At 35.2% G+C, this 25,935-nt stretch overlaps 1 protein-coding gene across 1 annotated transcript in view; it reads left to right on the top strand.

The window, feature by feature from the left end:
• The window catches only part of LOC132552729 (glutamate receptor ionotropic, kainate 2-like), an 83,041-nt gene that overhangs the window by 44,732 nt on the left and 12,374 nt on the right, over positions 1–25,935 (top strand). The window contains exons 3-7 of the mRNA XM_060216923.1: positions 11,758–11,913; positions 22,299–22,550; positions 23,081–23,271; positions 23,513–23,566; positions 24,099–24,266. Coding sequence (XP_060072906.1) covers positions 11,758–11,913; positions 22,299–22,550; positions 23,081–23,271; positions 23,513–23,566; positions 24,099–24,266 — 821 coding nt within the window. The remainder of the gene's footprint in view (positions 1–11,757; positions 11,914–22,298; positions 22,551–23,080; positions 23,272–23,512; positions 23,567–24,098; positions 24,267–25,935) is intronic.

Here is a 25,935-nt window from a genome sequence, read left to right as displayed (position 1 = left end):
ATTAATCCTTTTCTCTAAATGAACAACCACACGTGCTCGTTACCACCCGCTGACGGTGACGTCGCTTATATGAACGACCCTGCCTTACTCCATAGGATTACCCCTCCCCTCCCGGCAGCTAATTCTCCCTCCCCTACATATTGGCACACATGTTTACTCTCAGATCTCGTCCGCTGAAAGGCCGTTATAATGGGGATACAACCTGTTAAATAAACAGTAAATAAATTATCTGAATTTCTTACCGTACATGTTTGTACTCATCTGTTACCAACCCGACACCTCAACTAACCCCCAATAGGGCGAAATAGAATGTTAGTTTCAAGGTACCTGGAATTTTTCCTAAAGCAATGCCATTTTTATGGTTTGACTGCCACTTTAACGGAGAAGTTTTAAATAAGATTCATTCGAAATTGTCGGTCACATTTCATAGTTTCAATGAGACATTGCCATTGTCCTAAATAAGATTGTAAATATGTTATGTCGATGTTTAATACAAATGTATATAAACTTACAAAGCGACTGTTTCTGAGAAAAATAGAAGAATGAAAGCATGTTATTTGACGGTATAAGTATGTTGTTGAATTACGTGACCAGGTGTATTGAATCTTTCTCAGACAACAGCAATGTTTCTAGAGAATCAGATTTCTTCCGCTTATCGCTATGAATTCGATTTTCAAAATGAAACAGTTTTATTTTGTATGAAATATTGATCCGAATGACACAAGATGGGATATCGTAATTCGTTCTTGCTTCGCATACGAATTATCGGCAAATGCGATGTTCAGATGTGAGTGGCACGATTTAAGATAAACAGATTATTTCCAAAGACGAACTGCATTACTTAAACCATAAATATGTGCTAAACCTCTGCGACACTGTTATACGGAGCCATTACACAACCGGATTTACTTGATTTTCTATTTGAATGGATTTGAAGTGAAGTGGTGTTATTATACAGGTTCAAAATATAAGAAGTAAATCCTACAAGGAACATCAAGAAGCGCTGAATCCGATTACATCGGAGTGTATAATCCGTGCTCGCTGTGCAGTGTTTTGTAGAGACAGACCGTAAGCGACAAGGTTGTGCTTTCGAACCGCTATATATGAGTGTGTGACCGCGTGCTTGTGAACGTGTGTGAGAGGGTATCACCTCTGATTACAGGATGGTGTGACGCATGCGCAGGTAGGCTAGCAATATTAAGGACACAGAAGTTTGACCAATTTATCACGTTATCCTGTCAACTTTCCAACATTTAAAAACTTAATATACACAACAGTTTTATCATGATAAGTGGCAGACATTTTTCCTTGCGCGTCTAGAACAGATCTTCTCAGACTCGGTCAGTGGTAGATATCCGCCCCCTTTCCTTAGTTCTTACCTGATTGCTTCATTTTTCTTTTATATAGGTCACCAAACACGCCATGTCCTTAGGGAACCGCCTTGTAATGCCTTCTTCGTGTTAATAGTGATGCTAACGTGAAAGTAGGAAAAAAATCGAGGAAACACACAAATTTGGTTACACCTAACACACTCCGCATACTAGTTAATGTTTTCCAATAAAAGTGAAAAATGGTAGTGGAGATTTTACAAATTCCCCTGGTGTTAAAATGTTTATTTTCTTGCGAAAGAAATGGTAGTCAGCAGATACGAAAGTAGGGCAGGCAGTCAATACATTTGTTAGAATCTTATTGAAGAGGAGTTATTTTGGGATGTATACTGTTCTGTCTCGTATGATCTTTTACACATTTTTGGCTGACCTATTTTCATCGTTATACTGGCAATATTTTGAACTTCTCGAGATGGACTTAAATTTGTGACCTTGCATTCCAGGAGCTATTCAATGTTACCATGACATGGATAAACTTCTTGTTAGCGTATTGTTTGTTTTCGTGTTAACTTTTTAAAGTTAGTTTCATGTCCAGACAGACGTTATATAATTTTGGTAGACGACCATCTACTAGATATGATTAGCTTGTAACATATACATTTATTACATATAATAATTGAATCAACGAAGAACTTCACAAAATGACTCCAAGGTACATTGTAACTGGTATGTAAATTCCAAATGTTATAAACGAGACGAGCGGACGTCTATTCGGAAGACCTTTTAACTTAACCTCCGTGTGATTGGTTCCTTTGTAGATCTACTCTTTTTACTTGGTCGCAAACATAAAATTTGAAATGAATGGCTGAAAATCAAAATTGAATATTTATAAAGACTGTTGTGGGAAATGTAGATTTATTCAACGGCGATGTTTGAATATAGACAAATAAAATAAATGCATTGGCAATTCATAGGGGGTACAGCCAATAAACAAGAATGGACTGTAAACGGATTGAATAATGGTGGTGACACATTTTATTAAAGTCCCCATTTGGTGAGTGGAAGGGACTGTAGTACTAGCGTGTTTACCTGTACAATGTAACAGGTGTGATAGTGATGTACTTATTCATGTGGCCATTCTAAATATGATCACAATCAAATCAGCTATCAAAAAAATAAAACTATGAATAATTAATCAGGGTGATCCAGTGGCGTAGTGATAATACACTCGGCATTTACCTAGCCGTCCGGGGTCCGATTCCAGGAACCGGACGTGAAAAGGTAAGAGGCTACCTGCCAGATCACGTGGGTTTTCCCCGGAACACTCCGGTTTCCTCCCACAGTAAGACCCCCTGCGCCCTTCCATCCGAGACAACAAGAGTGATTAATATCAACTGAAAGCTTGTTTCGCAATTGTTGTAAAAAATAAAGTTTATACTTAATTAATCAGTTTTTTAAAATTCTTTTCCCGATAAAATAAACTTTGTTGTGAACTTGATATAAGCCGACGTTGAAAAAAACAAAAACAAAACAGAAATAATAATTTTATGTATAAGAATCATCATTTTCAGTAACAATATTCATTTTAAATTTGATTATCCTAGCGTTTTTAGTCACGTGACTAGTCTGCTGGGGTGGCTCATATTTCGCTATTGATGAATCATGTATATGATCTTTAAATGTAAGTCATTTCAGTGATTTAATTTCATATCTCGTCTTAGACATATAATTAAATGTACAATGAGCAATGGGCGAGGTATTTATGTAGTGATGAATTGGTGCAGACATCTGCAGCTTAGAAAAAAGGAATTCATTCACTACCAACATCGGTGTTATTTCTAAACCTTTTACAGTTTTGCATATTAATTAATATAATGGATTCAAAATGCACGTCACTCGTGATTGCGCGTTGATAGATATACGTACATCATTGTGAAGGAAATTTGAGTAGAATGGTCTTATTACATATCTGTATGTATTGAGAACGTAATGAATAATCACATTTCTGTATTCTATAGAGTATAGAGTATTTACCCGATTATACTCTCTAATTAAACCGATCACACATAACTATGATGAGTAAAATGGACGTGAAAAATAAATGGTACGTGACAGATTGAAAACTATAAGAAAGCATCTGCCAAACAGTAATGTATTAATGTGATAATTATAACGGACGACATCGACGTGACAGGCGATGAGTTCAATGCTGTGAAACATGAAAGGTTTGTTTATTATAATCATCTTCCGTGCTGTTATAAAAATCACAGTATCATGAAATTCAATCTTCCATCTGCAATATGAAATTGTAATAGTATTTTGATGCTATGGGTCAAATTAGATAGGTTTTATTTGCTGACATAAGATTTGATGACCAGCATTGGCCCCAATGATCGGGACTCAAAGGGTGTTAAATTAACTCAAATTTCAAAAGTCTTCTCCTTCAGACCCAACAGTTGTAGAATCAAATACAGTGTACATAACGAAATGTAACATGCTTACATGTACGTATGGTTGATGCAGTAACAGTAAATAAAACAAAGCCATGCTGTTCCTACAATTTACAATCATTCTTCAAACAATGTACTTACAGACACGGTCAAGTAAAAGTTTACAAGTTAATCTATTTTCCATGCCAGAGCACACAATTTTATACTGCCGTACCTGCTCCTGTTCAAACCCATCCTACACACCATTAGTTAACAGTTAAGATATTGAGAAATTGAAATCTCGTTTAATTACACGGTACGCCGCTTTAGATTTCTGACTGTCTTTTAAATGCCCCTCCTAATTCTAGATAATCTTATTGTGGACAAAAATAAAAATTAAAAAAAAAAAAACAACAATAGCCACATGAGATTGAATATGTGGTATTACCACTAGGTAGACCCGCCTATTATTCAGGTAGAACCAAATACACTTCACATTTCAAGTAGTCTTAAGCTGCGTAATCAAATTGGGATTTTGCGACATGAATCGAGGGGTTTGTCGTCAGTGATGGGGTAATGCTCGCTGTAGTAGTTATACATAAATACAGAAAAAAGAGAGAAAGAAACTGACCTAACAATTCTAACAAAGCATATAATTCAACATTGTTTACAAATAACTAATTATATGGATCATGGATGAGACTAAATGTGAAATAAGCTGAAATTAAAAAAAAAAAAAAATAGATTCCGTAGTAAGACAATTTACCTGTCATAAATACAAATGGAAGAAACTTTTGATCCTTTGTCAAAACTGCATATATATTTACACCAGGTCATTTTATTTCCTTTCATGACTTATGGAAATCTGTATAATAATAATAATAATAAAACCAAGTAATTTGCCCTCATACCGACATGAACGTTAAGTAAGGATTCAATTCGACATGAATTGTTTTAGCTGTATATGTACCTATACAACGAAATCTGCTGTTAAGAATCGTGATCTATGATAATTAGAGTTAAATATCTCATCATGTATTAGGTAGGCATGCCACATAACTGGTGTGACTAGAGGTACTAGGTACCACCTGTATTGTACTGTTGGGGTACGCTAGTACTCATTACACGATCTCCATTACCATTTAATACAGAAGTCAGTGTTGATTCAGAAGAACAACACTATTAACGGTTTATAAATTTCTGATATAACGGAAATATTTTATTTATACAAAGGCCGGTTAACCAGTGTAATTGTCAACTGTCCTAGATCCTCAAGATAAATATTACTAACGACCGCGTGTCCACATTCATGGAATTAAACGGGAAAATAAAACAAATCAGACATTTAAATACATTCCAATATAGTACAGCCCATGTAGTACAGTGTAAGATATGGAACTGGAGATCGCTGTGGTTCACTGTAGTGGTGCTGATTTACTGCGACGCTCTGTCATACAGAATTGTCTGCCTTACCGAAGATGTTGGACACTATATATCTCATTGATACAAAAGCTTTTACAGGGAATTTACCGAGATATTGTATTGATATTATCAGTGTCTATAAATCACATATAGAAAAAAATCAAGAGGAATCTAGCAAGATCGGAAGATTTCTTGAAAGAATAGTTCGTCTTACTGAAGTTAAATGATGACACAATGTGTAGCGAGTAACGAGATTAAAACAAGTATTTTGATGTAAACTATTCTCAGTACGACTTTGCAAAATGAATAAATAAAAAAAAAAACATCTCGACGCCATTTTTAATGGAAGTACCATCATTCGCTGTCATGACATCACACAAACCACATTTATAAAAAAAAGACGGGCCTGCACTTAAGGAGGCGATGTTGAAGATTCCACGTTTGGCATACATAGAATTTGTAGAAAAAATCCTTTACATTGTGGCATTTTTGTTCGTGACGTTTTACGTTTGACAAACATTTCCTTAAGCTGACGGGAGACACTAGTATCGAAAAAACGATTTTATCGTTCAAGCTTTTGGGCTGTAAGTCTTTTTGATTAATTGAAACTTTTTGACGTATCATGCTAAACTCCTCTGCCTACTTACAGCATTCTATGGCTATATACAAACAGTATACCATAGTATTGACTTTGAAGTAAAATAAATTCTCTTTCTTTAAATGTGACGCTAGTTAAAGTGTACAGAGTTATATCAGGGGAGATAACCTATGTCTCATTTTACACATTACACGTAATGTGGAATTAAAACCAGTTTGGTATTTTAACCGGTGTTAGCCGCTTAACATTGATTTAAAATCAGAATGTGACTACCCTTTTTCTTCTGTGTTCCATACTGTATGAACAAAAAACAGTAGTTTTGAGTGTGTTGGATATTGTGGGTTAATCCTATAACTAACAGAATATCTGTCGTTGGATATATCATGTTGTCGGGAAAGGACCGATCATATGCTTCGTTCAACCCAATACATCACCGACTTATAAAACCCAAAACAGCACATATTACACGGTCAGTAGACATCCTATATACGTTTTTGAACTGAAGTACATTATATGAGCACATCTTTGTAAGTAATTGTCAAACGAAATTGGTTCTTTTTTCTATATAAGTCAGCGAAAGTTGCATTGCTCGAGTGATAAAACGATGGAGAAATTTTCGTTTCAACTAGGGATGCAGATTTCTCAATGTACGATAGAAATTTTCCCGACTTTTTGACATCATATCAGTGTATCAAAGTTCACTTAATGTATTGGAACCCCTCGCCTTTTTTGATACAGTATGCCAGGATTAAAAGTAAATACAAACGTTCCTATTTTCTGATCATAGGCAAACCAAATTAGGTTAGCTGTCTTAATGTGCAAAGGAAGACCATCTTTAGTTTTTTGCTGGTAAGATTAGATCGAATTAGTGTAAATACGTTGTACTTCTAGCATTTCTCATTTTGATATGAAAAAAAAAATGTTTAAGTGTGAAGACATCTTTGTGCATCGAACCAAAATGTTTTACACTTTTCTGACTTACATGTAAGTCTTCTCCGTCTTATTACATCTTCTGGTGCATGGTTTGACCACATGTGTCGACACATTGGCAGCCTGTCTCAATCACGGCATCACGCTGTTTCCTTTGAATACCCAACAACGCAGTTTTGTCAAGATGAAAAGATTGACGATCGTAATTTTATTTTGAAATAACATCAATTTACCAGATTGTATTTCAGCAGATTTAAAATCCAAGGAATGTTATCAGGGAATTTGTTAAATATTATTAAATATGTCGCTGTCATAGTTTAGCCGTGATATCGACAATATTGATGTAAACAGAAACTACAGCACGACCATGCGTTTGTCACGCAATGTTGAAAAGTAGCTTAATCAAACATTTGAAAAAAAAGGAAATGAGTGCATCATTCTATAATAGCATACACATGGTGCAGAAATTGATGTTACACAGTCACACCATATTGCAGCAATACCCGCCCGATACAGTCGTGAGTAACGAGAAGGATGCTAATATTTAGTCACTGGAGCATCCAATTGAATTTCGATCTACTGCCAAGCTGTCGACACGATACATAATCTTTATCATCTCAACAACATTGTCATTCTTTGGTTGAAGGACTATGATTTTGAGTTTTATAATGTAAATTTTACTGATAATGTTGTAGGTTGTTTTCTTTTCAAAGTCAATTATTCGCACAGGACGTGCCAATAATTTGCACTGACAGCTGGGCATGGCAGGGGCAAAGACTACACATATTGATTTCACAATTTGCATACAAAACGTTTGATGAATATTGTTTGAAGGGATGTAGATAATAAAATGCAAGTCTGATGACGTAATCGATGTTGTCTTTCTTCTGTCTAGGCCTTCATAGGGTCTGTAATTGTCAATATTCGTGTACAAAATGAGAATCTAGGAGACTGATATGTAAAATCCATCGTTTGGCCGATGTCATAGTTATGGTATGACCCTACATCCGTGGATAACTGATGTGAAATCCGTCTGATGGATGTTGTCTTAACTGTCACTTACCTACAGTAAAGAATTCGTCATATCTTATCATTAGTGTTCTCAAATATTAATTCGTTTACACACACAGACATTTCTTCTACAAGCACGATGTTGTACAGAGCCTCCTCTGCTCTTGGAAACCAGTATAGCAATTCATTTTCTTAATTCAATTCAATTTCATTTACAACATAGATCAGATTTGACGAGGCAGATGTGACGAGGAAAGATATACATATTTATACGTGATGTCTTTTTTTAAAACTGACATACATGTAGATGAGGATTATGATGGTGATGATGATGAAGTAGAAACGTATGGATGTATTCGTGTGTTTGTGTGTGTGTGAACTATATATTTGTTTTGTCTTATATCTTGTATCAAAGAAACTCTCCGAGCAACACTTTCAGTCAATTGAGAATATATATAGTATTGCGAAGAAAACGGAAATCCGTAGGCAGTGAAGTCATTAACATTTAACTGGGAATGAGACAAACGTATGATATTGTTAGTATCACTGAAGATCTTGTTACATCAGGACAAGATCTGCACTGAGCGTAAACATGGTAAGCTGAACGTGACTATAGATGTACAGAAGATTAACGAGAACTTGGTAGACCACCTAGTGTAGGCTTTAAATGTCAACATTTTTATAGGAGAAGCTTTGGTGAGCGAATTATGTACATGTTTCTGAGAAAATTAATTAATGGATAAGCGTATACCGACATTACATGTGAAAATTCAGATGTCACCAGATATGATGATGAAAGCGTATTCGAAATATTGTTTTGAAATATTCTAAAATGTTAAAGTATACGAATCAACATCAGGCCGTTATGTATTATACTTTCATTACTTAAAATCTTAATGCGTGAAATGAATCCATCACTCATTAGGCATCATTCCTAGAATGCCAGGCCTGTGGTTAAATGGGGATACACTGTGAGACATCACAATGAGACGGCTAAAATGTATCACCGTTATTAAGGTACGAGTGTCTGTTAGTAGCCTGGGTGATCTGGAATGACGAGACAGTTAGTAGGGGTATTATCAAACTTGTCTTGGGAATGGATCAATTATCGTCTGTATAAACTATTAGCCATGTAATCAGACTGACAATATATCTTGTAAAAGTAATTTCCGATGAAGAAACTCGATAGACAGACTTCAGCGATGGTCCTAAGTGAGCGCTAAGTTGTTTCGATTTTTAGGGATCAGAGAAACTAGTGAGCAATTTGTAACGCATACGGCTTAAACACTTGGTTATCGCCGGGTCGTTTGTCCTTACGTACCTCATTTAAACAGTGTGTTCTTTAGGGTCTTCGAAGAATTAGGATATTTGTGAATGTAAAGTCGGTTTTCACGAAGTTAATGTTACAATTTGTCTTTAAATACGAATGTAGATCAACCAAGTTTAGTTGAATCATCAGAACTGTGTTATGGTTTTACTAGTTACAATGATGAGCGGACACACAAAGTTAATTGTTACTACTTTTTTTTTTATCTGATTCGTTATTTTTTTCTCGAACATCCACGAGAAATCTTACTTGGGGGATTATTCGGTAAACTGTACACATACACAGTCTTTTACACAATGTAATATATTTTGCACAACACAAAAAAACGTTATAGTTATCTTAAACGCATGGCAGTTGTTACATAATACAAAACATATAATATACACGTTTTTTGTACAGATCACAAAACACAAAATGTGTGTGTTGTTTTTACATAAAACGCTTAATGCGCCATTTCACACAATAAAGAAGTATTAAACTGTCTGTTTATTCAAAGTTTTACTCGATATATTTACGTTTAACTTTATTCATCAAAAATGATGTTAGTTGAACTGTTTATGACATACATGATATGCTGACCACGACACCCGACATCTTCTCTTTGTTCGAGCGTTTGATTAGCTACCTGTCACGTTTTTTTGTTGTTATATTTGCTTAACTGCGTCACACGACTAACGAGAAATCTATGCCCATCTCTCGTCCTCAGTGCCTGACAAAGTATTGTGCATATGTTTGTGATCTTGGCGATGTGTTATTTCTTTGTTTTATGTTTTATAAACGTATCTATATGTAGCTATTCATTTAGGACGAGAAAATTGCGTCAGAGAAGATATTGAGTACATCTATGTATAAGTATTATTAAATGTGCCTTGATACACCTACTGGTAGCCATAACTTGTTATCCCAGCAACTTGCCTTGGTATGCTGCCGTGTCTTCATGCTGTTGCTTCAAGAAGGTACTTCACTTACTTGAAAGCCCTGTTTTCTTCGTTATATAGTACAAGTGAAAAAACAGCAGGACATTTGGGATAATTATTCCTTGGATCATCTCTGATATGTCAATATTGTTGTAGGGGTATGCAAAGAGCACGGACTTTAATATAAACACGTGATGTAACTAATTAAGTGCATGATGCACGTTCCAAACAGTTGTTTGTCTGATGTCAGTCTCGCGCATGTTTTGTTGGTTGTTATTCCTCAAAACGACCACATGCCAGGATGGAGATGTGTCTAAGGGAATGTTGGAGTCTATAACAACAGTGTTGTATCTAGGCAGTCACGTTCTAGTGGCATACATCTTGACTTTCCAGAGATACACATCATCAACACCTACACAGAGGGAATCCCGGAGTCTAGGCATTATAGACAACCCTTTTGCACTTTGATATTCTTAAACCTTATGTGATTTAATAAGTACGAGTGTGATCAGTGTCAATATTCCCAGGGATAAGTATCAGCCCACATCCTCTACCAGGCCTTATCACATAAAAATTGAGAGATGCCGATGTAAAACGTGAGAATCGGTAACATAAGATTCCTACACTGACCTCGTCAACACCAAGTCTACAACATGATGTACCTTCTGTTTGCAAATAGACAATTAGTAACGAAAACGAAAATATTCTAAATGACAATTAAGTACAATACATGTCATCATTCTTTTGTTTTAAGTGTCAGATATGCTTTGCATTTCCAACAGTAAAATCCAAAGAACTTATCACAACTCGTGTTTTGTGCGGTTAATATTTAATGTAGAAAATATTGGGTTTGTAATTCTGAAGCGCAATTTTATCATAATAAGTTTGTGAAATAACTGTCTTTAGAAGTCGGCGATCAGGTGTTTATGTTAGCAAATGATGTAAAGTGTAATAACGAAATTACGAGCGTAGGATGACGATATAACTAGACATCAAATAACATGCTTATTTACAACACTTGTTGGCTGACAAGTAAAACTCCCCGGTTGTGTAGCTATTAACTACCTACTGCATATAACACGTCCTGTAGGAATTACGTTATGTATGGTAATTAACCGTCTTGTGTTGTGACGTATTTTGGCGACTGTGGTATACAAATGTATGGTCGAGCTGGCCGATCACTCGTATGATGCGCAAGTGTGAACATCAGGCATATACACCAGATTAGCTTTCTTAGTTTACTAGTTCAAGATGTAGCAACAATCCTTGTCTTCTCAGAAAAGACGGGATTACACATGTAGTCTGTGCCTCTCCATCTCCCCACCTCTGTTAAAGGCTTGTACTCTCTCTTTTAGACTATGTTTGGAGGATTGAATGCTTATTTGAGTCTAGAAACCCATGGTGCCAATTGTCACACATATTTGAACTTATCAGCATGCCAATGTCTATTAGTGATGTGTTTTGTTTGATTATAAAGCAGTCTTCGTTGACATTTCATATTAACATAAAAATCGTGATGACACAAATACAATATATTGGACATTGCGTTAACTTAGATAATGGTGTACAACTGATCGCTAATTGGCGGATATACAACAATCATTACACAACAGTGCATAAATCTATTGTTTAAAGTGCGTCTTTCTCGAGTTACAGTTAAAAGCCAGATCATCAGATAGGCAAATAGCTAATCAATACCCATTTAGGTAGAAGATCTGATAAATTATGAAGGATACATTTTAATATAATATGTTTGTTCCTAGTTCAATAATGATATGATATCTTTGTTTTTTAGGTGGTTTGTTCGAAAATGAGCACACCGGACCCAAGCTAGCGTTGATGCATGCCATTGACGAGATTAACTTGATGAATGACATTCTATCTCATACCTTGCTCGTGTATGAGATGCAAGATGTGAAACCTCACGATAGCTTCGAGGCCAACAAAAAAGGTAATGTATTAACATATAAAAGAAATTCATGGCAAAAAAAAACAACAAAGGTGTACTCTTTAAAAAGTACACGATGACAGCATTAAATAAAACAAATTATTTGTCATAAACGAATAAAAAAATCAATATATGAAAAGATGATTAAGAAAATAAATTAATTGATAGAAAAAAATGAAAAAGCAAAACTGTAAAGAAACTTCTTAACCTTTAACAAAAATGTCATTTTTCAACAAAACTTTTCTGTTTCATGTACCAAAAATTTAATAAAGCAACATAGTAGACATATTTATTATACTCAAATGCCGATGCGATATCAATTTGGTACAGTATAGTAGTACCACAATCACAATTAAACCTCACAGTATCATACAAAATGATAAATATATTGTACAATAGTTGACCATGTGTCATAATACATAATATGCCGAAACCCTTTGATATGGTTACATAAATAATGTATTGATGGCCCGATGGCATGTTTATCAAACTATAACGTTACAAAACACCGGTGAAGTGCAGGCACATAATGGATAGCAGGACCACACATTCTTGTATAATTACAATACCACCAATCCCATAACACACAACAAGGAAGGTCATTACACCTTTACAGACTTTGGTAATGACACCCACCTGTGTTTTCAGAATTAGATGATGGTGCCAAGTACTACAGGATCTGTTCCAGATATTTCGGCGAATAATGAGCTAGCTATTTCTTAATGTTTGTCACATGCTTCATTATAAAAAAAAAACCCTACTCTAAAGGTATTTTAAGTGCCCGCATATTCTTAAATAAATTAATCGACAGCTATCGTCACTGATTCACGAGGCACGTTGTACTATAGTACATCAGTATGGTTTAAACAATGAATCGTGAAATCACTTTGATCCCTTTTATTGGTCGCATTGAACCCCAGATGCTTCCCGACTTCACACAATGTCACTGGTTTTATTTGGGTATTTGATAGTTATGAGATCGACTTTACAAGATAGTGTGAATTGAAATGGATGCTATTGTTCTTGAAATATATCACAATTGTAATTAACAGTCCCATATTCTGAATCTAGGAAATATACAAACTATAATTTCGAATGCACCGGACAGGCTGAGTGTATGAACATCGAGCCAGGAATCTACAATGATATTACACGTTTGTTAATTTGTTCCCCTAGTTTTATTGAATTTTAGTTTGGATTATGTTTGTGTTCCCTTGTTGGTATTTTGTTATCGTTTTATAAGAGAAGCTACATATATGAAAATAGTGGTAACAAATCATTGGTTTTCCATTACTATGTATTTGTGAATGGTACATATGTTTTTGCTTGACGTTAAGCCTGTTAAATATCAAATATAATCGATATTTTATACAAGATAATGCTGATGTAAAATTAGCTTTTACGAGGCATTAAAAACCACACACGTTAATATTTCCTGATATCAATGCTGGATTGGATTGAAGTACGTTATCTTACGAATGTGATTTGACTGAAAATGACAAACGGTACTAAAATTATATGATTAAAATCATCGGAAAGTCCAAAAGTCGGAACAAGGAACAAGACATGCGGATGCGAAGAGAAAACGAGATACGGAACTTACGTTTTATCCAAGTTTATTTCGTTTAGAAATTCAACAGGATGTTCCATGTCGTCTTTTGAATCTATACTTGTAATCATTAATCATTTGTCAATAAAAATTATTGTAAACTTACATAAATCTAACTTCTGCTTGGGAAGCTGTTGCGTATTTAAATGAAAAGTAAGGAGCGCCCTCAGGAATATCACAAAGTTATTGATAGATAGTTTGTGCTTAGCGAGTACGTAACTACCAGGGGCTCACTTTCTATCGTTGGGATCTGTAAATGTCATTTAGATTTATCCATGTGAAAGGGGGTGTAATTCGTTTAGGTTCTGATTTATCTGTCCTACTGAGAATGATCTCTACGCCATTACATTGGTGCTCAGCTTGTCGACATTTATCCTCCGTTGTCTACCTGTACTACTAGTTAGCCCCTTCTGATATTATTTAAACATTTTCCTTTGTCACTACAGAAATTGTGTGAATTCTGGCAAACTTCGTTATAAAGGTGATGAATCCTTGTCCACATTAGTCAGTGTAGAAATTCGTAAATCGTTCATATCCACTTTCATGCCAGCATGTTCGGGAATCTCTTTCGCGAGTGTAAAATTTTGACAGCATACACTGTGTCCTTTACTCACATTTAAATGTTTAGGAACCTGTACCAAACCCCCTTTTGTGCATTTCTGGTCTTGGAGTTTGAAAAATATTATTATTAGAAAAGCATTTGGTAAATAGCTTTTTGAATTGCAAAATGGTCAATGAAGCCTACGTCATATACCAGTCCTTATCATGTTTTTGATGTTCAATAATTTGATCACAAGGTTCTTAACGCAGATGCAGTGTTGATTTTGATAAAAAGAAATCAGTAATCACATTTATTAGTCATTGTGACTTATAAAAGGTGTTACCATTTAAACCAGGAATTCCTCGAGCCACTGATCAAATGTTCAAATCACTTTGTAGATCACTTCAATGAACACAGGTAATTAATCACGCTCTTCTCAATGATTTAAAGTGTATACTATTATGTTTTATTAAGTTCAGTACGAACCAGCAACCTACAAGAACTCATAAGTTAGTGGACAGTGAACGAACAATCCTGGACTACTTATTACGTATAGAAAAATGTACTTATATTAATTTGAATTATCATAAACTGAGTTCAAAATTACTACCTAGTTATATAATGGTTTACCGTTAAGTCATATGTATATCATATACGCCCACATGGTGTAATTCTCTTTGTATTCAGAAATCTGCGTGTAAATCTCTCTTTCATCCTGAATTTGTCTTAGACATCCAATACGAGTTTGAATGATTCTATTATTATTTTCTTTGTTGTCTTTGGTCTTCTTTATTGTATAAAAGTTAAGGTTATTATAGTTTTTTGAGCTTTATCTAGTAAATATGAAATGAGATAAGGAGAACAAGCTATGAGGATGAGATGAATTCTGGGAGAATATCGGAGAATATCATAGCACAACGAACTCCTAATTCATCTTCTGGCTGCACTCTTTTTCTTGTGGATCTACCAAACGTGCACATTAGCTGTTCTTGACCATAAACATTGATGATAATATATTACTAGTAAGTGGCTTTGTTGCTATCATCATGCGATACTTACCAAAATAATTCCGCTGATTTGCACATGTCCTGTCAATCAGAAAGAAAGTACCCCAGAAGAAAAATGTAATGACTCAATTTTACACAATTTGGTCTCTTGCGACAAACATTCCGAAGAATGGTAATGGAAGTGAAAGTGAAATAATAGAGTTTTCACCCAGAGGAGAAATCAGCAGGATGAAAAACGATTCGTGCAGAGTGGTAAATTTGTTGTCGCCACGCGGTCACAGTAACTGTATTATATACCACACATACTTTGACAGGCTATAGCTCAGTTTACCAGGAACATGAACCTAACCATTTGTCATGGGGAATTAACACGAGTGATTCTTAACTTAGAGCTGAGTTTGAACTCATCAGGTTTATGAAGAAGAAAACTTCGTTATTCCTCACCAGTATCACCATGAGGATGTTAAGGTCTATGAAAGCATATCCTAGTCACAAAATATTGACTGGCAAATTCATCAGGTTGCTGATCTCAACGGAAATTGATTACAGATGCTTTATAGATAACGTGCGTTCTGCTGGAATCCTGAATGTGAAAATTGCTTTCAAAATGTTTCTAAATATAGCATGATTTTCAGTGTATACTCTTTCACAGATTACACCAATTATTTTATAACAGAGTTGTCTCATTTTAAACCCTGAAATGCTGACTTTCTACGCAATTCTTCCCATCGTCTCTTTCCGACCGCCATATACATGTACTGCAAAAATGCATTTGTTCAACAGTTATATGTAAAAAGTGCATGGTTAGTGCCCTTTAAAGATGATTGTGCTCTACATTTAATGTCAACAGTGGTCGGAGTTGCTATAATTAGTTTAAATGTTAATTCATTTCGACATCGACGTACTGCTTAAAATCAATATAGGGTTAGTTCACCATTAAAAATGCATTACCCAAAAGCATAAGGCAGACCTTCTACTTCATATTCCTCTTTTTTGGCGGTAGCCACCAAATACTTCAAGAAAATTTTGCCTCTAAATGACCCTGGCTGGTAACGGGACATTAAACCGTCTCTCTGTTCGTCTTTCTGTTAAGGTCTTGTTTTTGCAGTACACTATTACGAATTGTGTCACTAGAGGGCCTTAAGACAGCAATCATTATAATTACATCAGCATCCCTAATCCCGCACGGATTGGGGAAAGTTATTCCCATTTTTCTTTTTCCAGACAGACAAATGGACTTCCCCTCAGCATGGCTTCTGCTTGGTAATTCACGGGACTGATACCGTAAAGCACAAGGTGGAGTGCTTACTAACGTGTTAGTGATATGTTTCCATTGCTTCCTGTATCATATTTTTTTGTGTTCAATAGGGCATATTCTCTGCTAGTATATGTTCACTGCCAGACAACAACAATATCAGTGACATAGCTGCTGGTGAAGATTGGTAGACAACCTTTCTCGGTGCATGGATGTCAGGTTCTAGATGTGTCACTGGAGACACATGAGTCGGAATTAGTTTTGGAAAGATATTAAGGTCGCAAAAACTATCCGTACCACCGGTATATTTATGTATATCAATGCATCGATGTGTAATGTCTCGGTCAGGTTTTCACACACAGTTGAGGAGAAATTATTTTCCTTGATAGAAAAAATACCAGTATTTTATAGAAACTCCAGCTCCATCACTTTGTATTTGTGATTGGTTAATAATCAACATGATGCAATGAGATGTGGCACATTGTTATCTGTTGATAAGATGAACATCTCATGAGCAATCCCAACCCTATTACAACAATGATTCATCCAAAATATTGCCGTGAGAACGCTTAGGGTCAGCGAACGGCTATTCGTGATAACGTCTGGATATATGAAAGGGATTCTGGAGGCTTATCAAGAATTCGAGAGAAAGATGCCACTGATTGATGCTGATAATAGTAGGACACGTGGGTAATATCTGTCAGCGACAGTATCGTAATTCCACCTGAGCAATGACCCGTAGTAAGCCGGTGGAATTCTCTTGCTAAACGCAAAACATGGCGGTAGTGTCCTCGCACCGTGTCGATGTTATCATACAAGAGTATCATCAGCACTAGCAATTTGATATGTTTAGCTGTCTTTTTTTATAATAATTTCTTTTCTTCCAATACATCATAAAGACCATTTGTTTGAAGTCTTGTAATGTAGACGTGTTGGTGAATCGTCTTATTACCGTTTTGATATGCAAAGATATTGTATTCATTGGTCGTTCAATTGGTGTTCCGTTGATGATCAGTGACCTAGGGTTATATGTTAGGATTTTAAGTTCTAATTGTTTTATCATAAGGTCCAATTTTGCTTTTACAATTTCTACGTCTTTAGAAAGCATGCAAGTGCTTTACACCCTGATACAAGGATATTCCCTCCATACACTCTCGCTCTCTCGCACACTCAAACATTAACAACTCAGATACATATTTTATTAACTTTCAGAACCGTCGTAGACTGATCACGTTTGTGTTGGAATGTCGTATATTGATAAACGTATGCTACATATAATCTCTTGTTGTTCTTCTTCTAGTACATTATCACGAAAAAAACAATACTATAATGCCAGCTAAGCCGATTGAAACAGTAAAAGTTTTCCTTCATAATTTACCGTTTAGCATTGGTCTATCCAGGTCAATACACTCATATTTTCTGTATATATATGACCGTTTGCAGAGATACGTGTATCATAGGCTCGTACTCGTCGTAATGTGGTAAGTAGTTGCATGAGTACAAAAATCACTTCAGTTTTAAACTTTTTTTAATTTATGATTTCTTTCGTTGAATATTAATTGAAACAATTTCGTACACATAGTAGTCAGTAAGTCGTAATTGCATAAAAATGTACTTATCTCCATACGCAAGAAGTTAGCAGTCAACAGAAATTTAGTATCGCCTTGTAACGCGACAAGAAATATAAATTTTATATTGAATTTGATTTCATTGTTGACATTGATTTTTCAACTCCGGCATCTAACTGGGTGTGGATAATCGATTTTTGCTGTTACTATTTCACTTTCCGAGTTAGTCAGAGGTTTAGAAATGAGGGGAAATGCTAAGTTTATTCGGGACCTTAGAATGTTCAACTCTCGGAATTATAAAAATGTGAGATAACCCGGTTTACCCCCGCGTTTCAGGCTTTTTGTGTGATCCGCAGGTAGAATATCCCTGTCTTGCATCCACACATAAACATGAGTCTTATATAACCAGGCGTCCGATGATCTTGTCATTGATTTGTAATTTGTGCAACGGAAGCCCCCTCTTCTATGTTTTTACATATTTCTGTGGTGAAGTAAATCGTTAGATGGTAAATTTACAGCACACCCTGTCATTCCACTAAGTGTTTATCTGTTTAGAATGTCTTTTTAGTGGACATGTAAATCGTTCACTGAGACCCGATATCCTTTCATAGACTTGTGCATAAGTGGATACACCTGAAACTTTGCCACTCTCTCGAAGCAAGACTAAACACCAGTCTAAAAACAAAATAAGATAAAAAAAAAGAGGATTAAAAAAAAAGCAAACAAAAAACAAAAATAAACACTGAATTTAGGTTGAAGATGTCAGCATTTTCTATTTCGGTTCCAGTGAAGACAATATCAGTCTGTCTTATCGTTAAATCGTAACGCGAAACAGAAAAAGGTACATGATGACAAAACATGACCTAGCGTTTTAGTTAATCATAACAAAGATAGCACTTACTAACGCTACGAAATGAGAACTTAGGAAAACGCAAAAGTCAGAAAAGCATTAGCAATAATAAGCATAAAACAGCTTATAGTAACCATTACAATTGGTGTAATGGTAGACTGTAATATTTGACATTTATTTCATTACTCTGCCGCATGAAAACATTATCGAATGATTATAACAACATTGTTCTCATTTGCAAACGTGTCAATACTTACTTGGATTGACCTAGGTTTGCCTGGCGTGTGTCGTAGATGGAGCAGAAGACGCTTACCCTTCCAGAACACCTGGTCTTATTCTCCATGTACTTTTTCAGGAGTCTCCGTTTAAAGTCTTCGTTTGTTCATAATTTCCCTAGTTTTATGGAATTAGAGCTTGAATTAGGAAAATGTCGCCATGTTGGTATTTGTTGGTGTTTTTTTCTTTAAAAATGTAAACATATTTCAGATATGTACAATTATTTACCGCATAAATACGTGATAATTAATGTTGATATGTAAGGAAATGGACCTGAACTCGCAACACATGACAATTACACACACCTGTGTCTATTTCTGGCTATACGCATTTACCTATGCTTTGATCTAATGAATATTTACATTTACAGGACAATACGGTGCATTTACTTCATAGACCTGGAACGAAATTTACTAAATTGGATCATTGTTCGGAAGTCAAAAGATGTGTTCTTTTTTCAATTCAGATGAAAATGACTATTGTACAGTCGGTCTTTAAGAGATGATAATTCCATCTCCCAATTGCATATAACACACGTTGTTTATGTTTAGGGGAGATCTGGCTGTGTTCCATCATAGGAACGTATCGCTACTACATCTGGGATAGGATATATAGCAGTGTTAAACATCAAGCGCGATGTTGCAATTGAAAACACGTCTGTAGTGAATCAATGTTGGTCCCCTACCCTGTGTCGTGTGCAGCTGTATATTTGGTTTCTCTTTAAATGTTCATGCCAGGAAACACGAATCAGAAAAAAACATATTATTGAGCTTTGTTTGATCCTTGATATTTATGTTTTGATAAATGCGTTTTCATGACTGTAAAGCGTTGCTTGTTTTCCTTTCTGTTGTCTCTAGTTGCTATCACCTCAGTCACTGACTCTTGTTACGTCACCCTGTTATCATTGCTAACCGGTTCTACCAGAGGCCACTCTGTAGCAGACGTATATATATATATATAATTCTGGGCTTTCTATTTATTTTGGAATTACAGGTGCTTTAGGGTTTCTTTTTCGCACGGACGCATTAATCTCGTATCACTGAAGTCTACGGACTGTTGATCTAATCATCTATCATTACATGGCTATCATTATTGGTATACGTTTTGTCGGGGATAACTATTCTTAAACGAAGGAAGGGTAGAATACTGAACATCCAATGAATATTGAAATTATATCAAAAAGAATAAAAATCCACTTAACATTCTGAATTTGTAATGATGATTATCGGTATACCGATTCTAAGTGCCAGTAGGTGAGCATTCAACAAGGGAGACGATAATATTGTTTGTAACGTTGATATGATATTAGATATTTATCATTACATTTTGTCTCATATGACCGAGACGCGCTGATTGCCAATTTGATTTATTACTTTTCCCCTTGGCAATCTTTTACAATTGTATTCGTGAATATTCGTTCTCAATTCTTTTTTGTTATGTTTATCAAATATTTTAATCTCTTGTTTGGTTCTTCATAAGTTCTAAAGGCGTTTTGGTCTATACTGTATCTCATATCCAGTAAATGCTAATATTACAGAAGCACGCTATAGACCAGACATTTGCATTCCAAAGGGACATATTTTATCGGGATTACATACAAGACCAGACTATGTCGTGAAAAGTTGTCGGGTTCCATTTGATATGTTCACTGCACTTGAGTACAGTAAATGCTGTTCTAAGTGCATCTCTCGGCTTGAGATAAGAGGATAGTATTCAACATGAAGTATATTTATTAGTCTGTACAATTATATACCATAAAGTTCGACTTTGATCGATGTTACACCTATGTGACATGCTTATGAGAATAGAATTATTTGTACCGATTGACCCTCTTATATACCACACTATAACACGGTATCTCTGTTATGTTTCACCAGAGGTACAGAGTACTGGTCTTGTCTTTATTACACAATATTTGAAGTGTTGATCTTCCGATTTTTTATCGGGCCGTCTGGTCCCTCAATGAATAGTAATGTCTTGATGCCTGCAATTTCTTATACAGAAGATATGTAACACGAGGTCAATTGAAGGTTTGGTATATGTTTTAATACGTTCTACATTTTATCGGAGAATTTGTGTTGCAGCGTAAATCTGAGCTAGTCTTGATGCAGGTTGGTGAAAATTATGGAGATAATTTAGAAACATTCTATTTGTTTGTACGATTTGAAGTTGGACGTGTTTTGGTGCTCGTTAGTTTGCCTGTTGGTTCCGTTGTTGTATAACTTGTTCTTAGTTGAGAACATGACATTACTGACCAAGGTTTACATAGCGGGTTTCGTCGATGAAGCAGAAGATGCTTTCTATTCCTAAACAACTGGTCTTACTCTCCTTGTCCTTTAAAGTATTGTATTGTTAATATGTTGCCCTAGTTTTATGAAATTTGATTTGGATTATGATTATGTTGACATAATGTTATTTTCCTGTTATCTTAAGTTGACTTTGGGTGAATTAAACATGTACATGATATATATGCCAATCTGTATTCAAACAATGAATTCAAATAGTTTCACGCCTTTATACTAACGATGAAAAGATAAATGTGCACAAGGAATTTGATGATGTTTCGTGTCAAGATTTCCTCTAGAAGCAACCATGTTGGTTAAAGGTATAGCGCCGATCATATCTGATTAATATGATTTTCAGCCAAAGAAGCATTAAGATAACGCATAGAAAGGAAGATGTAAGATATATTTCTGAAACCAAATAAGATATTGTACTTTTTCAAGGCATAATGAGTTGCAACCATTCTTGCAGTCTATAATTGTATATAGACATGTCTAATCGATCATACTTTCCTCCGGACATCTTTGCAATAATCATATTTGAAAAAGATTGGTGGATTCAAACATTTCATGAGCTGAATTTCGGACGCTGAAACTGTCAGCCTAAATTGATTATATCGTAAAGAAGAGCAAATTTCATTTTAAGTGACGTAGAAATATATGTTCCACTTCAGCGAAACAAATACACAAACTAGAAACACGATGACCTTAAAACGATGAACAGTGTATCATTATTACGCTACTGTTAGATCGTAGTTTTAAAGTACACAAACTCAACGAATATGATAAGTAATTTACTGACTTAAAACGGGAGTTGTAAATTTCATTGTTATAAAAGAACACAAAAACAAATTGTTACATGAATTGTAGATCACGACAACTCATTGTATTGCTGCATCTGCCATTTTTGTGGTGTGTTTTGAGAAGGACCTAACTATTTCATTTCTGATAGAGGCTGTCATGTTCAAGTTCTAAAAAGGAACTTTTTCTTCTATTTCAGTATGTCGGGAGGTAAAGACAGGGATAGCGGCTATGTTTGGACCCGTGTCCACAATATCCGCTGGACACGTCCAGTCCATCTGTAATTCTCTGTCCATTCCCCATATCCAGGCCCACTGGGACTCCCGCGACAACCGAGAGTACTATTCCATTAGCCTGTACCCTGACTACCTGACCCTAAGTAAGGCGTACAAGGCTCTCATTGAATATTGGGGATGGACGTCATTCACGGTGCTATATGAGGATAATGATGGTAAAACCCTAATTTTTTTAGTTCGTTTAAAGTGTTGTGTATGAATAACACATTATTTGTCATTAATTAATTCATGATGAAACTATTCTTTGCTCACTCGAACTTACTGCCTAAAATTATCAGTAAAATTTTCACGATTTGCATCACAACCACTAAATGATATTTTGACGAATTACAATTTTGCGATCTGGATCTAAGATGACATCGAATACACACGATGATGTACCGCGAAATAGTGAAAACATTGTCTCAGCGAAAATAACTGGCTATACGTTATGCGTGTGAAAGCAAGTGACTTCATCATATATGATTTCGATTAAACCCTTTTCAAATTCTTTATTTTTAAATTGATGATTTTCGTTTTGTTTGTGTTGCAATGGTGCTCATTGAAATTACATATTTTGCATATCGATATATTATTACTATATACTGTTACATTTATTTTTTGTCATCATAATCATACAGTATTTCATATCATAAACGTTACTAAATACCATATGACGTATCAAAATACTTTTTTTCTATTTCAGGATTAGTTAGATTACAGGAAGTGCTAAAGGCCACAAAGGGTACAGATATGAAGGTCACCGTCCGTAAACTCGACCCTATTGTTGAAAACTATGTCTATATGTTCAAAGAACTAATCTCTAATCCAATGCAAGGCGATAACAGGATCATTGTCGACTGTGATGTATCCAAAGTTGACAAAATTCTAGAACAGGTATAGTCTTACCTTAGAAATTGTAATCATTTTGACATATTACATTCATTGGTTATGAGTAAGAAATTCATACACACGTGAGAGTACAATGCTTTATTTTTCGATGATGCCTTTTGAAAAATTCCGAAATTAAATTCCATTCTTGTTTAACTTGTAATCTAACTGCATATGTGTATTTAATAATGGCGTTGTACTGGTTTCTTTTTAACGCAATAAGAACTCTCAACTTTTTCTGTTTCAGGCTCAAAAGGTCAACATGTGCTCTGAAACATTTCACTACCTCTTTACAAGTTTGGTGAGTGCATTCGAAAGGAACAATATAGCAAGCGTTAGCTAAATGTGTTCAAAGTATATCACATTAAAGTATGGTGCCGTCCAGTAATATGTTTAACAGAAATGAAATAGAAACGGAAATCAAAGGGAAATCCGGGATTCATTTATACATCATCAATACTATGTAAAGCAAAGACCAACATATCTACCCAGAAGCATTGAAATCATAGACCTCCGTCATCAGGAAGATGGTTATAATTTGCTAACGTTTATTGAATGAAGTGTAACAAATGTTCAATGATTGAACGGAAGTTCATATGTTTATCTGTTAATCTGAATAACAAACTGCTATCTTGGCTCTGTACCCAACACTCTACATCACCATGGTATTGAATTGCATAAGCAACTAAGAACTACGTTTAAATGTATATCTTATCTTATATATTGAATTTGCAGGCTGTTGTTACGCCCATTGATAAAAACAATATTCACATTATGATTATTTCTCTTTTGTTGTTTCTCAAAAATGAATAAATATTTTATGTGTGATACAGGATGTGGGTCTTGTTGATCTGGAGGACTATAAATATGGCGGCGCCAATATATCAGCTATGCGTATAGTAGATCCTTCTCGGCCAAAAGTTATGTCCGTTACTGAGGACTGGATATTTGAAGAGATAAACTCACGACCCTCTCCTCTCCAAGGCCAACGCCAGATTCCGGTATGTTATTCAAGGAATGGTGGCTTAAACACGCTGTCAATTGTATTAGATAATTGTCTTGAAAGGTTTACAAAGGGGTTGGTGTTAAGAGATATTGCATGCTTTTCTTATATCATAGATTTACAAGCATGCATCTATATTAATGATGCGATTTTTCAGATCTTTGCACATGTACAGTCATAAGCGGATAAATGCATAAGTACAATTCTGTACATATTTATTTGGTGGGAGTTTGGATGGTACTTGCAATAACTTAAGAATTGAATTGTTTTCCGATGGCATTTATTTTGCCCATCAATGCCAATTCAAAACATTTCAATGCTTATATTTATCACTGTAAATGCTTTTCATTTGTTATAAAGGGAGGCAACTTCAACTTTCAATATTCTTATTGCGTTGGGAGTTTATGATTTGGTGCTGTGCTACTGTCCTGGGTAAGGTTACACAGTAGCATCGCCATACAAGAATTAGTATAAAATATGTTTGAACATTCTAGCTTCTTCATCGTCGTAAACACCACCTTTATAATCCATTTTCTGTCCATGGCTCTATCCCATATAAGTCTTTGTAGACAGTTAGTGTGTACACGTATGTTGCGGAATATACGCTCTCTCCAGTTACAAAATAAACGCGGATAACTGTATTATGAAATGCCTAAGTCATCAAACACATACTCAGACGTGTATAAATGTTATGCATATTGTGTACATTGCTTCGACAAGTACCTCAATACGCTGATATTTTTCAAAAACACCTGTACTCGTTTCACCGAGATAGCAGAAAAGTATGTTTACTTTTTTTTCTCATTTCATTTACTTTTTTATTTGTATAACAGATAATGCCTTTTAAAGGCACTGTTTATGTATTATTGCTGATGTTGATTTTGATGCTGTTACCTTCGTTAGAAATTTGTTTTACATTATGTTAATACAGAATTATCACGAAAGGTCATACAAAAATCCACTCCCTAGTGCTGAAATTATAGTTGTGAACTTCGAAAGCCCTTAGATATTTCTATTTAAACATGTTTTTAACAAGATGCGATTACAGCTAACCTCTTACTAAATCACCATGTGCTTGCAAATAGTCGAAAGTACATGAACATAAACATTGCTTTGTTTGAATAATGAAACTATATTGAAACCTGTTTGAAAAAAAATGATTTCGCAAGATGTTTTGAGCTGTATCATTGAATTACTCTGATTAACATATGACTATGCACGTGCATTTCTGCTGTATCTAAGTTACAAGTACACTGTCATACTGTCTTTGAATTTCTATTTATGCTTGCCTTTGGAATGCAGAGAAGTTTCTTAAGCCTCGAAAATCGTACTAACGTAATGATGGTAGGTTGGTCGTGCCAGACAACCCACGGGAGGCGACCTTAATCTATATAATTGGACCCTTCTCCTTTCACTGCATACTATTGTGTTGTATAGTGTGACTTGTTAGTCCATCGCTCTCTTCATGTTTTGTCCTTCTTCAACCGATATAGTCATCTACATTTTAAGATCGAACACGTTTATATTAACTTTTTATCATCTTCAGTTGTGTTTGTTGTTAGGTTTCAAAACGATAATTTAGGAAATGCACGCACGCGCATGCGCACAAATCACAAAGCCAGTAATGAAAGTATACAATATTGAAGGTAACCAATGCCAGTTATAAA

Source organism: Ylistrum balloti, unplaced genomic scaffold, assembly GCF_031769215.1.
Source record: "Ylistrum balloti isolate Yb309-2 unplaced genomic scaffold, AGI_CSIRO_Ybal_v1 Utg370274, whole genome shotgun sequence".
In the NCBI taxonomy this organism is placed as follows: domain Eukaryota; kingdom Metazoa; phylum Mollusca; class Bivalvia; order Pectinida; family Pectinidae; genus Ylistrum; species Ylistrum balloti.
The sequence above is the reverse complement of the archived record's forward strand: the minus strand, read 5'-3'. Positions and strand labels throughout refer to the sequence as shown.